This window comes from Engystomops pustulosus, chromosome 1 (assembly GCF_040894005.1).
Source record: "Engystomops pustulosus chromosome 1, aEngPut4.maternal, whole genome shotgun sequence".
NCBI classification, from domain to species: domain Eukaryota; kingdom Metazoa; phylum Chordata; class Amphibia; order Anura; family Leptodactylidae; genus Engystomops; species Engystomops pustulosus.
Window position 1 is genome coordinate 169,212,698 of NC_092411.1, and position 16,542 is coordinate 169,229,239.

The window sequence follows — 16,542 nt, forward strand, 5'->3', positions numbered from 1 at the left end:
AGTAGCCACCACGGAAGATTCTCAAGATAAATGAAACACTGTCTCTGGACGATGTCACTCTGGAGGTGAAACGGAGATGCTTGACGATGTTGAAAACCGCTCCAAGAGAAATAATTTGAATTTGGTTGGGCTACTGGAATCAGTTCCCCTGGGAGAACTCCAGGCCTTTTGTGAGTTGGAGCTGCCTAAGGTATTGGGAGTGGCAGGCAGGTGCAGAGTTGGAATGGGTGCACAGACTGGGAGCGGACCCGAAAAATCACCAATTCACAGCTTTCAAACAGGGACTTGAATAATATACGTCACAGCTCCGAGGAGAAAGCGGGAAAAGCGCTACTTCACCTTCGCCACGCAGATCCTCGAGACAACGCTTCCGAAGCCGGGACTCTAGAGCATCCTCCCCAGAGATTAGCCACAGTGTCCCACGCTCATCTGGAAGGCTTTGATCCTGGACTGTGGGTCTTGGTGGGGTAAGACACACAGCGCCCCAGGAAAGGGGCTCCTCACAGCAAGGTTTAGTTCAGGGAACATAAGCAACTGCAAATTAGTTCTGAGTTATACAAAATGTTTACTTAAATTCTAAAGTTTCAAGAGTAGTTCAAGGGTGGTTATGACCCTGTGGTATAGTGTACACTTTAAGCAAGGGTCGTTAGATAGTGTTATGACGCTACGAAGGAACATTTTCTTGGACAATCGTAGGATTGTAATCCTGAATGTGTAGTGAAACAGGACCGTGAGCTCTAGACGCTCCTAACACCCCGAAAAAAGAGAGGTCCAGAAGCTCATATGGGGGCATATTTACAGCTACCTCATAGGCATAGTTCAGGCGAGGAGGAAAGAGAATGTTTGTGTTCTATTGTCATTCTGTTAAGTTTGCAATGTATTGTTTTGTATTTCTTTGTTACCAACATATCCCAGGCTAAAATACCCCAAAATCATGCACATTCATTGAACACTTTTAGCCCTAGGGGGAGACCAAATGAACAAATGCAGTGGAGAAGGGGAGCCCACAGCCTGTCAGCCTCAATAAGCACTTACTACACATTCACCTCACCAATTACTGATACAAATGTCAACTGATGAAAATTATTACATGGAACATAAAGGGACTAAGATCCCCACAGAAACTAAACAAAATTCTGAGACACCTTGGCCTGCCTCAACCGGATGTAGTATTGCTACAAGAAAGACTCCTAGGAGATGAAGATCTATTCCATCTCAAAAAATTTTGTGTGGGACAGGTGGTGGGCTCTCCAGCACAATGGAAAGGCGGGAACACTTATCCTAATTCACAAAAAAATTGCGGGCAAAGTTATAAATGAGACCCATGACACAGAGGGAAGATGGGTACGAATTCAGGTGAACTATCAGGGTGAGACTTGGTCCATTTACAGTGTTTACGGACCCAATGATGCTAACGGGCCGTTCTACTGCAATCTGGCCAATACCCTCATGGGAGACGGCAATGACCTAATAATCTTGGGAGGGGACATGAACGCGGCCTTGTCTCCAGAGGAAGACCGCAAACTAAATAGACCAAATCCCCATGTAACAAGGCCGCAGATATGGCCAAACGACCAAGTTCTTTCAGACTTCATGACACAGATTCGACTAAATGATGCTTGGCGGTTAACACACCCAGATGCCAGGGAATATATCCATTACTCACACCCACATGACTGTTGGTCAAGAATTGACTACATCTTGCTTTCAAATAAATTGTGTCATCGGCTTATTTTATCAGAGATAGGGGAGCTAGCCATCTTAGATCATTCCCCAGTCTGGGTAGAACTTCACAACACGCATCCCAAAGGTACAGACATCTTATGACGATACATTTAATAAAATACTAGAAGGATGGTGGGACGAACATATCCTGGATAATGAGAACCATACAGAAGACCCTAGGTCATTCTGGACATCCGCAAAAACAGAAATCAGGGGTAGACTCATGGCCTATGTGGCCAGCCTCAAAAAGAAGGTCGAGACACAATATGTAGCCTTTCTTAATGACGCATCTGTGACAAACAAAACAGCATGGGAGGAGGCGAAATCTGATGAAATTTACCACCAATCCTTTGAATCCGAGCTTTTCCACTATGGAAATAAATCGGGGCGATTATTAGCTAGGTTAGCCAAGGGCCAATATAAATCTGCACACATTCATGCATTGCACACAACAGAAGGCCAGAAAACCACATCCCCAAAGGAGATAAACAGTATTTTCCAGAGTTTTTATTCAACTTTGTATACAGACGAAAATAGTGGGGAGGGAGTAGCGAAATCTTACCTGGAGGGGGTCAGACTCCTGAAATTGACACAAACTCAATTAGAAACCTTAAATGCGGATATTACCCAGGAAGGCTATAGGAAATTTAAAATCTGGGAAAGCCCCAGGGCCAGATGGGTACACGGCAGAATTTTACAAAACCCTGAAAACTAAGATAACTCCTATCTTAGTCCCATACTTCAATGGCTTGTTACATGGGGAGACTCTTCCGACCCACTCGAAGAGACCTATTAAACCCGGGGTCATATCGTCCAATATCTCTGATAGACCAAGATATAAAATTGGTATCTAAAATCATGGCGGATAGACTCTCACAATATATGCCAACATTAGTAGGGAAAGCCCAAGTGAGATTTATAAAAGGGAGGGCTGCAGTGATCAACATCAGGAAAGTCCTAACAGTCCTAGATAGGGTAAAAACCTGCCCACAACCAGGAGGACATTCAGTTTTAGTGGCACTAGATGCTGAGAAAGCTTTCGACAACATCAGATGGCCTTGGTTGTGGGCAGTCCTAGAAAAATTCGGGATCACGGGGAAGTTTCACACCTATCTAAAGAACCTATACAATGCACCGTTGGCACGCATACACACAGGCGGTTTTCTTTCATCCACCTTTGAACTACATAAGGGTACGTGCTATGGATGCCCAATGTCCCTGCTGCTATTTGATCTGGCCCTGGAAGGGCTAGGGCACTAGAGGACTCCAACCTCTTTGAAGGCATTAGGGTCAGAATTAGAGATGAGCGAGCACTAAAATGCTCGAGTGCTCGTTATTCGAGACGAACTTTTCCTGATGGGACCATGGTTCGGGAATAAAATGTGTTATTTAATTGAAAAAGAATGTCTTCTGATAAGTTAGCAGATGTATGCAAACATCTGCAATCTATTCTTCACTGTTCCGCGCGTATATTATCTCCCGACAAGTTAGCAGATGTGAAGAACAGTGAAGAATAGAATAAAAACAGTGAACACAGGATCATTTAAGTGAAAAACGCAGTGAAGAACACAGTGAAGAATAGATTGCAGATGTTCTGCATATTTGCTTACTTGTCGGGAGATACGCTCCTCTTCTTCCACTGAAGTCTCCGTGCTTCCCCGATGTCTCCATGTGCTGCCCTGATGTCTCCATATGCTGCCCCGATGTGTCTCCGTGCTTCCCCTATGTCTCCATGTGCTGCCCTGATGTCTCCATATGCTGCCCCGATGTGTCTCTGTGCTGCCCTGATGTGTCTCCGTGCTGCCCGATGTGTCCATGCGCTGCCCCGATGTCTCCATGTGCTGCTCCCCGGTGTCTCCATGTGCTGCTCCCCATTGTCTCCATGTGCTGCTCCCCGGTGTCTCCATGTGCTGCTCCCGGTGTCTCCATGTGCTGCTCCCGGTGTCTCCATGTGCTGCTCCCCGATGTGTCTCAATGTGCTGCTCCCCGATGTGTCTCAATGTGCTGCTCCCCGATGTGTCTCAATGTGCTGCTCCCCGATGTGTCTCAATGTGCTGCTCCCCGATGTGTCTCAATGTGCTGCTCCCCGATGTGTCTCAATGTGCTGCTCCCCGGTGTCTCCATGTGCTGCTCCCCGGTGTCTCCATGTGCTGCTCCCCGGTGTCTCCATGTGCTGCTCCCCGGTGTCTCCATGTGCTGCTCCCCGGTGTCTCCATGTGCTGCTCCCCGGTGTCTCCATGTGCTGCTCCCCGGTGTCTCCATGTGCTGCTCCCCGGTGTCTCCATGTGCTGCTCCCCGGTGTCTCCATGTGCTGCTCCCCGGTGTCTCCATGTGCTGCTCCCCGGTGTCTCCATGTGCTGCTCCCCGATGTGTCTCAATGTGCTGCTCCCCGATGTGTCTCAATGTGCTGCTCCCCGGTGTCTCCATGCGCTGCTCCCCGGTGTCTCCATGCGCTGCTCCCCGGTGTCTCCATGCGCTGCTCCCCGGTGTCTCCATGCGCTGCTCCCCGGTGTCTCCATGTGCTGCTCCCCGTGTTCTTCAATGTGTTCTTCACATACTATTTTGTTCGCACCGTTTTGCGCGTATCTTCCGACAAGTAAGCTGATGTGCCGAACATCTGTAATCTATTCTTCTTTGTGTTTTTCACTGTGTTTTTCACTTAAATGATCCTGTGTTCACTGTGTTCACTGTTTTTATTCTATTCTTCATTGTTCTTCACTGTGTTTTTTAAATTAAATGCTCGATCTCGAGCAGGGGAAATAGTCGTCCGAGCAACGAGCCGTCTCGAGTACCTTAATACTCGAACGAGCATCAAGCTCGGAGGAATATACTCGCTCATCTCTAGTCAGAATGCAAGAGGTAAAGGTGGCACTGTTTGCGGACGACATCATTCTCTTTCTCTCTAACCCTAAACACCATCTACAGGTAGTACTTGACCACATAGGAGAATCTGGAAAGTTTGCAGGCTTCCATATCAACATTTCAAAGAGCGAGGTACTGGATCTAAGTCCACATAGTAGGGACTCAACTTGGCCCGTGCCAGGATCGGGTATCAAACTAGCAAGCACCCATTTGACTTATCTGGGAATTCAAATAAGTTGGAGTCCAAGCTCAGTTTATACACTCAATTATCCCCCCCCCCCCCCCTCATAAAAAAAATTCTAACTGAACTGTCACGATGGCAACAGTTACCTTTAACAATAATGGGCAGATGCCTTCTAATTAAAATGAACCCATTCCCTAGGCTTCTGTATCCAATGCAGACGATCCCAGTGCTCTTAAAACACGTAGATGTAAACAGAATAATGAAGGCCTTCCAATTCTTTATCTGGAGAGGGAAGAGACCGCGAATAGAAGCACGAAAACTAATACTAGGTAAATGGGAGGGAGGAGTGAATCTACCAAACATAAGGGGATATAACCTGGCAAGCCTCTTCCGACATGTGAGGGACTGGATTCATGGTACAGAGCAGTTTTCAAATACTGAGCTAGAACAACAACTAGCAGCACCCAGCTGTCACAAAAGGCCCTCGTGATCAGAGAAGACCAGCACTGAGCTATATTTCTTTAGGTTTTATTCCAGTATAACCACAAGTTACATATCAGCCAAGTCCTCAGGTAGAGCGCCGCAGCTTGCTCTCCAGACAGAGGTTCATCAGCAACTCCTTCTAAACAAGTTTTCAAACAATAGCCCCTCCCAAATCCACCCCCAATTCCTCTGCTATCTGCTTATCACCTAGTGGGGGGTGGTGGGAATTTATTACCCTAGTACAGCAACCCCCACTGGAGCTGTGGAGTCATTGAGACTTCTGGAGGAGGGTAGAACATTCCAGGACTTCAAACCTCCAGAGGTCCATGTTACACACATGATTATATACAAATACACATATAACACAATACAAACCCCATATAGTGACACATATCAAGCATACGTCACAGCACATCAAGCTTACATCACAGCCTACCGTGACACCAGCGACTTAGTGGCTCTTTTACACACACAAAGTATGCCAGATGGCTCATGATAGCAAAAATGTCAATAGTACTGAGGGACACCCTGATAGTGTGGAAAGAGGTTAGGAAGTTATATAAATTGCCCTTCCTGCTCTCCAAATACATGCCCCTATGGAAGCATAGGGAATTCACACCAGGCATGGAGAGCGCGTTATACCGTCCATGGAAGGAAAAAGGACTCAAGAAGGCAGGGGATCTGTTCCATGAGACAGAGCAACGCTGGCTTACCGAGCAAGAATTGCAGCAGATACATTCACTGACTGGCTGCATACCATTTACTTATCACCAGCTACACAATTTCTTGAAAAGTATGGTAGCGGATATAACAAAGGAAACTGCTGAAACGTCTTTCACCACGTTTGTTGGGAACCCCGCAGAGTACGCGATCCATCTCCATATTATATAGCGATATAAAAAGACAACTACTTAGAGGAGCGTGTAGTTAACAGTGGGTAGATGTTGGTCACGAAAATTCCCAGACAGGGAAGTGCTGGAAGGGAGTTTAAAGGGATGGGCTAAAATACACAAGTGTGTATAGAGCTAACAGTGGAGAGAAACTTTCTTTAAAATCCTGCATCATGCTTATTATGGTTTCAATCTACCCAAAATGCCTGCCAAGCCTGACAGGATAACGGAATGCCCAAAATGCTCCACAACAAACACTGATGTATGGCATGGCCTATGGCAATGCGAACACTCACAAAAGTTTTGGAAGTCTGTTAGGGAACATATTAAAATACACTGGAAAATTGACTTACCCATGGACGTCTGCATGCCTTTCTGTTGGTAGCAAAAAGATGTATATTGACTATACTGCAAATGAGATACCTTATACGAATGGACAGGCTAGAAACTTTAAGGCACAAAGACAAACAAACTAAAGGGTTTTTCAAAAAATGGAAAACATTTATTGTTACGCACATGAACAGAGCAGAGATGGTAGAGTTGGTCTCACCATTTCGCCTGACACAATGGTACAATACAGAACAACTAAGAGGCTCCCTGGGAGCGTTGCAGGTATAACCTAACATGAGGTAGAAACCTCGGTATGAAGGCACCCTCCCCTCAGGAAATCAGGTACTGATTAATAAGGTCGTCTCCCTCTAGGGCACCATCTTTTAAAGACTAGATGTCTACTTACATGCGAATACTAACAGTGATTCATAGAAGCTGGAATGTTGGATTTTGTTTCTTTTCCTTGTTATTTTCGTGCATTTGAGAAATGTACATCCATTTATACCATTTCGATGATATAGTATGTGATGACATAAACCAAATAAAATGTGTTACAAAAAAATAGACGACACTTATCAGTGATAGGGATTTTTATGCAGGGCCCCAACAGCCCTCTTGACTTTTGTAAGGCAAGTCCTAATTAACCATTTCATAGTTGTCCTGGTACCAGGAACTTCAACACAAAACTAAGACACATCAATCTCTTAGTGTATGTAAAGATCTTCTCTCCCGTTTAATATCTCTCAAATGCATAATATCACAGACAGAAGAGTCATCAAAGAGGCGTGAATAGTATACTGCAAAATTATTGGTCATCAACACATTCTGGGAAAAACAATTAATTAATTGTGCTCAGTTCTCAGAGACCTTGCACACAGATATTGTTTATATTAATTTCCTGAGAAGGAGATAAGCGGACTCCAGAATCATAAACAATGCTAGGGAACAAGGAGGAACAAGTGTCAAGGAGAAATCCTTACAGGCAGACTTTAAATAAAAAAACTGAAGGTTGAATTATGAATTTAAAGGGGTATTCTCATCTGGGCATTCACATTCAGTTTCATTAATCTGCCATACATAAACATTTCTTCACTTGGATATTATTAAAAAAAAAATGTTCCTGTGTGAAGATAATTTCTCATAAATGTAGTGATATGGTCCCTTAGAAACGAGATGGCTTCCTCGGATACGACCACATCACACTTTGGCAGCAGTGGCCAGACATGCGCTATTGAGTCCTGCTTGACCACCTGACTCCCGGACATTTCATATACAAAGATTTTTTGTTTATTTGTGCACTCCAGCAGAGGTGGCCGTATCCGGGGACACAATCTTGTTTCTAAGGGACCAAATCACTACATTTATGAGAAATTATCTTCACACAGGAACATTTTTTTTAATTACATTTAATTGAAGAAATGTTTACATATGGCAGATTAATGTAACAGAATGTGAATGCCCAGACGAGAATACCCCTTTAACTGGACAGTGGTCAGCGAACATGTCTGCTGTATCTAAGATAGCGGACAGTAGTCAAAATGGCGCCCGAAACCAGTGTGATCTCCTTAACATCAGACATCACAAACAAAAATGCAGCAAATATTTCAGCGGTTTCCAGACATTTCCGCGATGTACATAAAAATGACACTAGTTCCCTTACAGTGTGCTCAATAGAAAGAGTACTGAAACCAAATAGGGGTGGTGATCACAAAAGAAAACCGTGAAACATTTGGGATTTTTTTCGAGATGCTTATAGAAGTGGAAAAGTACTCTGTGTTTATTTACATAGTGGTGCATTGGGATCCACAGAAGATGATCCACAGGAAGCTGTGGGGTGATGCACACCAAGCTATGAGTAAGATTTTATCGAAACGCACAAGCTAGCAGGGTCTTGCGCCATTGTTCCCTTGTTTTCCCTGTCCTGTGCTTCTGCCTACCATGTCTATGCTTTTTTAAACTGAAATAATAAAGCTGGAAGATTGGTATTTTTATCTGGTGCGGGAGCTGGAGATTCCTTCTTTTTCATACTATGTATTATTGTTTGGACTGTATTTGGAAGGTGATGAGCAGTGCCTGGTTTTCTGCCACTTAGAGCTGTGCGGTCTTATGTAGACAGGCATGTGTCTTTTTTAAGCATGTCCAGTCAGTTTAATTAAACACAACTGGACTCCAATGAAGGAGTAGAACCGTCTTAAGGAAAAAATGAAAAAAGGAAATGCGAAAAACAGCATGTGAGAGAGTTTTTTTCTGTTATATATGTTGACAGGATCCCGCTCTCCACACTGGCACTCCCAGACGGCTGTAATATATTGCAGCAGCAGTGTGTTGAAGCAGTGGGGGAGCAGGTCCTTCCTCTGCTGTCTGTGAACACAGGATCCTGCCTTGTACACTTGCTCAGTTGTCTGGATTAACTCCTTGATGGCTGTGTTGCAGTGTGTACAAGCTGGCAGACTTTTGAATGCAGTAAGAAACATTGTTGCATTCAATTTTATATAATGCTCTTGGGAACCTAAATATTTAGCAACCGAAGTGTGAACAGATAATTTATACACGCCGTTTGTTTTCCCATTAACTTCTCTGGAGTTATTTTCTCCTTTTATATAAACTAGCGTATATACTCTGTACAAAAAATGTACTGGAAAACCTCACCTCGGCCTATACTTGAGTCAAGAAAAGAAAACAAACCATGTACTCACATTCCGATGCCCACCCCCTTCCACCCCGGCAGATCCTTTTCTATACAGCTATGCTCCGGCATCGTCTCCATGTCCCCACGTGGTCTGTCGCAGGGATCGTGGCATCAGCTGCTTGCTGACATTCTACTATGTGCGCCGCATCGACATACACTATGATGTCACCGAGTGACTAACTTCACGTTGCCTGCAACGGACCGCACAGGGACACAGAGCCGATGCATCGCTGTATAGAAGACGACCTGCCGGGGGCGTGGAAAGGGGAGTACGCTGTTTGTTTTTTTACTACAGGCATTATATTGGGGGCAGGGGCTGGCAGGCCATATACTACTGGGGGCTGGCAGGCCGTGTACTACAGGTGGCTGGCAGGCAATATACTGGGAAGGCTGTGACCAATGGATTTCCCACCCTCCGCTTATACTCAAGTCAATAGATTTTTCCAGTTTTTTTGTGTTAAATTAGGGGTCTCGGCTTATACTCGGGTCGGTATGTATGGTAATTGAGAGTTTCAATAGTACTGAGGGAAATATGATATACTTTTTATTGGAGACATCCCTCACTACTTACTACAGTGGTGATTAGTGACAGTAAAGTCAAATACACTCAAGAAAAAAAATATATATATACAAAAAGGGACTCAATAACTCACTACTTTTCCATTCTTCCGCTTATCCCCTTACTTTATATATAAACTTTTTTGGTGGTGTACCCCTGTGAGTGTTCTACATACCAATACTTATTCTATTCTTCTGTCGGACTTTGCATGTTCTTTCTAGTGCAAACTAACTGCGCCACCTTTATGTTGCATGTGACCTTTTTGTGTTGCGGCTGCACAAGCCATCTTGTGACACAAATTTCTGCACTAAAGGGGGCATTCCAGTGCTCAGTTGTACCATGCGCCAGTTTTAATCTGCAAAATTGTGTCGAATGGCCCATGTTAAAGGTGCACCAAAGAAAAAGTGGTGCACTCTGTCGGTGTAGTGCAAAATGCGCCAGATTCATGAAGAATGGGTCCTGAATCTGGCTGTTTGCACTATTGTTGGTAAATGTGACCCAATACAACCAAAAAGAAACACACAGGCACTATAGTCACACTACAAAGTATGAGACATGACTCCACAAAGAAACAAGCGGATGCATATGTGAGTTGAATAATTTAGTATCACACAAATTTATTAAACACATGAAGTATCACAAGAAATGAAACAACGGGACAATACCCTTAAAAATACACCCAATGTGATGTATTAGACGACCAAGGGCCACAAAGAGTCCTTAACCCCTACTACAATCTGCCTCAAATACTAAATGAAATCGAGAAAATCAAAAAGACGTTGCAGAAATCTGGTCAATGTAGAAAGACGCTTATAACTATAGACACATGATACAATACCCAACATTTAGGGTCCATATGAAATAAAGAGGCTCAGTAGGCATAGGCAGAGAGAGGGGTAAGTGGGCAGACTCCAAGCATTTCATCACCCACTGGTGACATCCTCAGGGGTAAATGTGACCCAATGTGTCAGCTTAGAAAGTTCCGGTCCACACTTTGGAATTTAACACTAACCGTCACAGAGAGTTATAGTAGGTAAAACAGCAATTAAACTTTATTTCATGGGAACACCCCTATAATGATGAAAGAAAAAAAAACAAAAAGGGTCTGAATACTTTCCGTACCCACTGTAATTCCATTGGCGCTTCGTTTTTGCTTATAAATAGGCAAAAATTGAGGTACATTCCGACACGGCAGCAGCAAGATAGTGCAAGATGATGGAATTGAGGCCACATTGTGTGAATATTTGTAAAGAGAGAAAGTCCGTAATGGGGCTTCCACCAAAATAAATGCACAAGGTAAAAATCCTTGAAAGCATTCTACCACCCATTCCCACCCAAATGACCAGAGAGAGGTAAAAAAAAACCTTTTACCAAACTATGATTCTATAAATTTATGCGTGTCAATTCTTACATTTTGATGTGCAGACATTGACCTACGTGTGTTAACTGTAAATATCTTAAGAAATCTGATAAGTTTTGTTTGAAAAAAATCAAAATCTTTACTCACATTATCTTCTATGACTTGTGAAAACCAATGAATTCCCATAATTTCCCAAAACCTTATATCTGATATATTATCCAGGGTTGGGAGCCTCAGGTTATGCTATAACGGAGTATCTTCCATGATACCTTCAATATGTAACTTACTCTTAACTACTTTTCAGCTTTTACATATTGCTTTTTTGATTGCTTCCATTTTCCCTGCCTTTTCACTTACCTTCCGTTCTAATATTTCAATAATTGATTTAGGGTAACCTACTAACTACCACTTACTAACGCTTTTAGTTCTATTCTGTCTTTCCACCCCTTTAATCTGTACATTTGGGCCGCTAAGTAATATCCAAAGAAAAAGGGCAGGTCACCTTCCTCAGATTTATACCAATACATTAATTTGATTCTAACTCTTTTTCTGCCCCAAATTAGCTTGTTGAGTAATTCTTCAATAGTTTTGAAAGAAAAGAGTTGTCCAACCAGACCGGGCAAGCTGAGAGGAAAAATAATATTTAGGGAGTAAAATAATTTTCCTGAGTGCTATTCTATCAGCAAATGAGAGTGGTATCTTTTCCCAGCCATGTATTCTATTCCTCACCGACGATATAAGAGGCTTCAAATTTAATATATCATATTCCATAATGTCCTTAAAGTACTTAAAGGTACCTTTACATTATGGTATTTCACTTTCCACTAATTCTTTACCATCATATCCGCCTATTGGCAGCAAGCAGGATTTTTTCAAATTAACTTCAAGCCCCGCAAAATATCCAAATTCTCTAATTAGCTCCATGTCCAATGTAATAGAGGATGGTGAGTCCGCCAAGCAGGGAAGAATATCATCCACATACATACATACACAATTTGTCCATGCTTCCACCTCTCCTCCCTCCTCTATTGTCCTTAATAGATCTAATCATAATAGCTAGCGGTTCAACAAAAATTGTGAAGAGGAGAAGGCATAGGGGGGACACCCCTGTCTTGTCCCTCTAGAAAGCCAAAAACTTTCGAAGCCAATACCGTTCACCACAACCCTTGCCCTAGGTTCACTATACAGACATTTAATCCAGCTAATGAAATACTGCCCAAAGCCAAATTTACCTAATACTTCCCGTAGGAACCTCTATTCAACCCTATTGAACGCGTTAACAGCATCTAAAGAGAGGATCGAGCAGAGGTACCCTGATCCTTTCTCAAGGGATGCAAACATCCTATGTAAACAATCGTTCACCTTTCTTCCAGGAATGAATTTCTTTTAGTCGGTATTAATAATAGATTTTACTTTTTGAAGTCTTCGCCACTATTTTGGCATCAGTATTAATAAGTGGGATGAGTCTATATGAACCCAGGTCTGTGAGATACTTATTTTTTTTTAGGGAAAAATATTATACTTGCCTCAGCCATAGATTCTGTAACTGTCTCAGCTGTAATTTATGAATTTTCAAATGTGTCTCAGATATTTGATTTTAACTGTACTCCAAGTATCACAGTCTGATACACAGTCTATTAATTATTAATAATCTTTTTTTTCAAATATTTATTTTAGGGTCCAGACTCCCACTATGGTACAAAAGGACTGCGCAAAGTTACCCATGAATCTCCGACTACGGGTTCAAAGACATGCTTTACATTTTGCTATGCAGCTGGTAATAATAACGGAACTTCAGTTGAGGATGGGCAGATTCCTGAGATTATATTCTACACATGAACTGCACTCATCTGCTGCACTCAGACGATGTAAGACTGTAGCTGCGTCAAAAATCTCAAAAGGGTTACTGTGTTCCTGGCATAGGATGCTTTGACTTGTGGAGGCAAAACTGAATTATTGGACCATGCAAATTTCCTCTACTGCCATCTTTAGCAAGTCTTAAGCGCATGACTAATTAAACTCATTATTCACTGTTGCCTCATCTCAGAGACCTGGTCAATGCCAAAAACTTACTTTCATTCTTCTGTGCCACTTTAATAAATAATTGTCCCTGTAAGTAGTAAAACTGCATTCATGTTCATAGTAGGTTTTAGGTTTTAAATATGTCAGAAATAAGACAATTTAAGAACGTTTATCACTGTCAAAATTTTTATGAGATAATTAAAATGATGGTAAAGAAACAGCATACAGATAGACCACCTTAAACACAATGTGTGTGGCACGAACTGTGCGCCTTTTTGGGGGATTACACGGCTTGGACAGGTATGTAACAAGTGTCTGCGCTGGGATTTTAGCGCACGCGATCATCTTTTGGCACAGCTGCGCTGGCTTCCATGCAACACAATTCTGATTTGGACTGAGAGCGGGATTTAACTTTAAAATTGTGTCGCATGCACAATGAAAAAGATGGTGAACTCTGTCGGACCTGAGCGGGGAAGCGACACATGCAGGATATCGGGCGCACAATCTTAGTGAATCGCAACACAGTGCATTAACATTGGACAATTCACTTTCGGTGAACTCCAGCGGATGGCAGAGTAAATGTGACATACAAACCATATCATAAAATATCTCTTCTTAAACAGTATGCTGTTTTCTGACACTGACCTCAAAGCAGAAGAAAAAGTTATTTGAATCTGAAAGGAATAGTTTTTGAATGTTAAAGTTTAAGCCTGCATTAAAAGTTATCGTTGTGTAGATATGCATTTCTTTATACCGTATATATTCCAGTATAAATTGACTCCAATATAAGGCCCCCCACTGATGATGAAATGATAATAATATGCCCCATGCAGCCAGCCACCCACCTACTGATGAAATGCCCCATGCAGCCAGCCCCCCCCACTAATGACAAAATGACTGTGCCGCCACCCCGCCATTATGAAATGCCCCATGCAGCCAGCACCCCCCAGTTACGAAATGCCTCTTGCAGCCATGCCCCCCATCTACTGATGAAATGCCGCCTCCAGCCCCTTGGAGTATAAAAAATTTTGAAAAACGTTAAAAAGTGAGTGGAGTTTAACCCCTTACCGCCACAGCCACTTTTCACCTTCCTGACACGGTCATATCCAAGTGATTTTGAAATTGTTTTCTCGTGACACTTTGTACTTCATGTTAGTTTAAAAATTTGTGTTGCGTTTATTTATTAAAAAAAATAGATATTTGGTGAAAATTAGGAAAAAGTCTCGATTTTTGAAATTGAAAATTTCCTACTTTTTCCATAGCAAAAAACTTGATACCTAACATTAACCGAATGTCTGCTTTATGTATCCATGGTTTTTTATGCATTCTCTCATTTTTGTAAGATGGGACTTTGAACAAAATCACGCTTTTGCAAGACCTTCTTAGATTTCAAGTCACTTTAAGAGGCCTAAATAAAAGTAAAACCCATAAATTACCCCATTATGAAAACTACACCACTTAATGTATATAAAACAACTCCCATGAAGGTTGTTAACCCTTTAATTATTTTACAGGGTTGGATGCAATTTTGAAATTTACATTTTTTTGGCTAAATCAATGTGTTTTTCAAAAAATGTACAAATTCTCAGTGGATAAAATACGAAAACTGTCCACTAAGTTTGATAACCAATAGTGTAACAATACCCCATATGTGGTGGTAAACACAAAGTTTGATAACCAATTTCTCCTGAGTGTAACAATACGTATACATATGTGGTTGTAACCTGTTGTATGGGCACACACGCCAGGACATTGAAGGGTAGCTGCGCCATTCAGAGCAGATTATGTCTTGTCCCTTTTTATTGGCTATACAATCTTTATTTCTTGGGAAATTTGGATAAATAAGGGCTTTTTTTTGCGACATTAGATACACTTTACAAATACTTCATTTAAGTGGGTCATTAGCTCATCAATGAGATTTTATTAACTCTTAAAGGTATGTAGGAAAAAAATTGTAAATTTGGTTTTCCTTTCTTCTTGTATTTTTTTGGGGTTATTCACCGTACCATAAAAATAAAATATTATCTTTATTCTATACGGTTACGGTTATTCTACTACGGTTATAGTGATACCTCATTTATATAGTTTTTTAATATATTTTTACAATTCTACTGAATTAAAACTAATACAGAGAAAATCTCATTTATTTTTGTATCGCCATATTTACAGAGATATAATGCTAATATATTTCGGTTGACAGAGCTGGTTTAGGGCTTATTTTTTGAGTGTTGAGTGATACCATTTTGGGTCACCAAGCGGGTTCAGTAATGTTACAGATTGTCACAGACGCGGCGATACCAAATATGTGGGTTTTTTCTGGTGATTTTTTTTTTTAAATGTTTTATTACTTTATTAGATATGTATAGGGAATGTTTGTGTTTAGGGGACTTTAACTTTAATTCTTTTTATTAATAAATGTTTATATGAAGTGCTTTTAACTTTAGCAGGTTGGCTTGAACAAGCGATCCTCTGCGCATGCTCAGTGTGTTACAGCCGGGTCCTGCCAGAAGGCAGGACACGGCTCCTGGAAGCTGCGTATCCTCGGGGCACTGGCAGACCTCGGGGATGATAGCGGAGGATCTGACCCCCGGTAAGCGCCAGAGGGGAATCAGATTTGGCGCACCAGACCCTTGCACGCCGCGGTCACACGAGGAAACTCCGATCGCGGGTACTAGAGATGGTTGTCAGCTGTAACATACAGCTGGCAGCCCCATGCTTCTGGTACCGGCTCCGTTCAGGGGCCGTTACCATAAGCATGACGTAATAATACTGCAAATTGCACACAATTTAAATAGATTTTTTTTTTCTTTCTTTGCCTGGTTTCCTAATTGGGAGGAGGCATTAATGTGCACAAGTGATAAATTAAGGCATAGCAATTTAGTTTTGAGCTTGCTCATTTTGGTTTGTGAACATAAGTGGAGTTTAAGCAAGCTTATTTCAAAAAAGAGGAGTCCACAGAACTGCAGGTAATCTACATTTTATATCTCTTGATTTATACACTTCTCACAGTTTTGTAACCAGGATATGGCTAGCAATATTGGTGGTATGCTCCACACGCCGTATGTATACACTGCTGGAGCAGGAGTATGCTGCTCACTGAGTAAGCAATAAGTGGGATAGAAGTGGAGGGTGAAGAAGAAAGCAAGGTGGACCGGGTAGGTAGCTGCGTTATTGTAAATAGAGGGGGTAGAAAGGGTTGTAGGGCACTCTATAGTCAGGAAGACGGATAGACCTCCTCAACCGAATGGTTTGCTGTCTCCGTGGTGCCAGGGTTTAGTATGTGGTGGAAAGGGTGGATAAATTACTGGGAGGGTACGGGTATGACCCAAATGTCGTGATCCATGTTGGATAAATAACTGTCGAAAATTAAAGTGTATGTTTACAAATGCCAGAAGCATCACAGGCAAAATGGGCGAGCTTGAGGCTCTGATATTACAG

General features: G+C 42.1%; 1 protein-coding gene across 2 annotated transcripts in view; it reads left to right on the plus strand.

The window, feature by feature from the left end:
* The window catches only part of LOC140066437 (BTB/POZ domain-containing protein 2-like), a 300,718-nt gene extending 286,879 nt beyond the window's left edge, over positions 1-13,839 (plus strand). For both annotated transcript variants that reach the window (XM_072113839.1, XM_072113838.1), the window contains one exon: positions 12,760-13,839. In XM_072113839.1, coding sequence (XP_071969940.1) covers positions 12,760-12,921 — 162 coding nt within the window. In that variant the 3' untranslated portion in view covers positions 12,922-13,839. The remainder of the gene's footprint in view (positions 1-12,759) is intronic.
* The last annotated feature ends 2,703 nt before the right edge of the window (positions 13,840-16,542 follow it).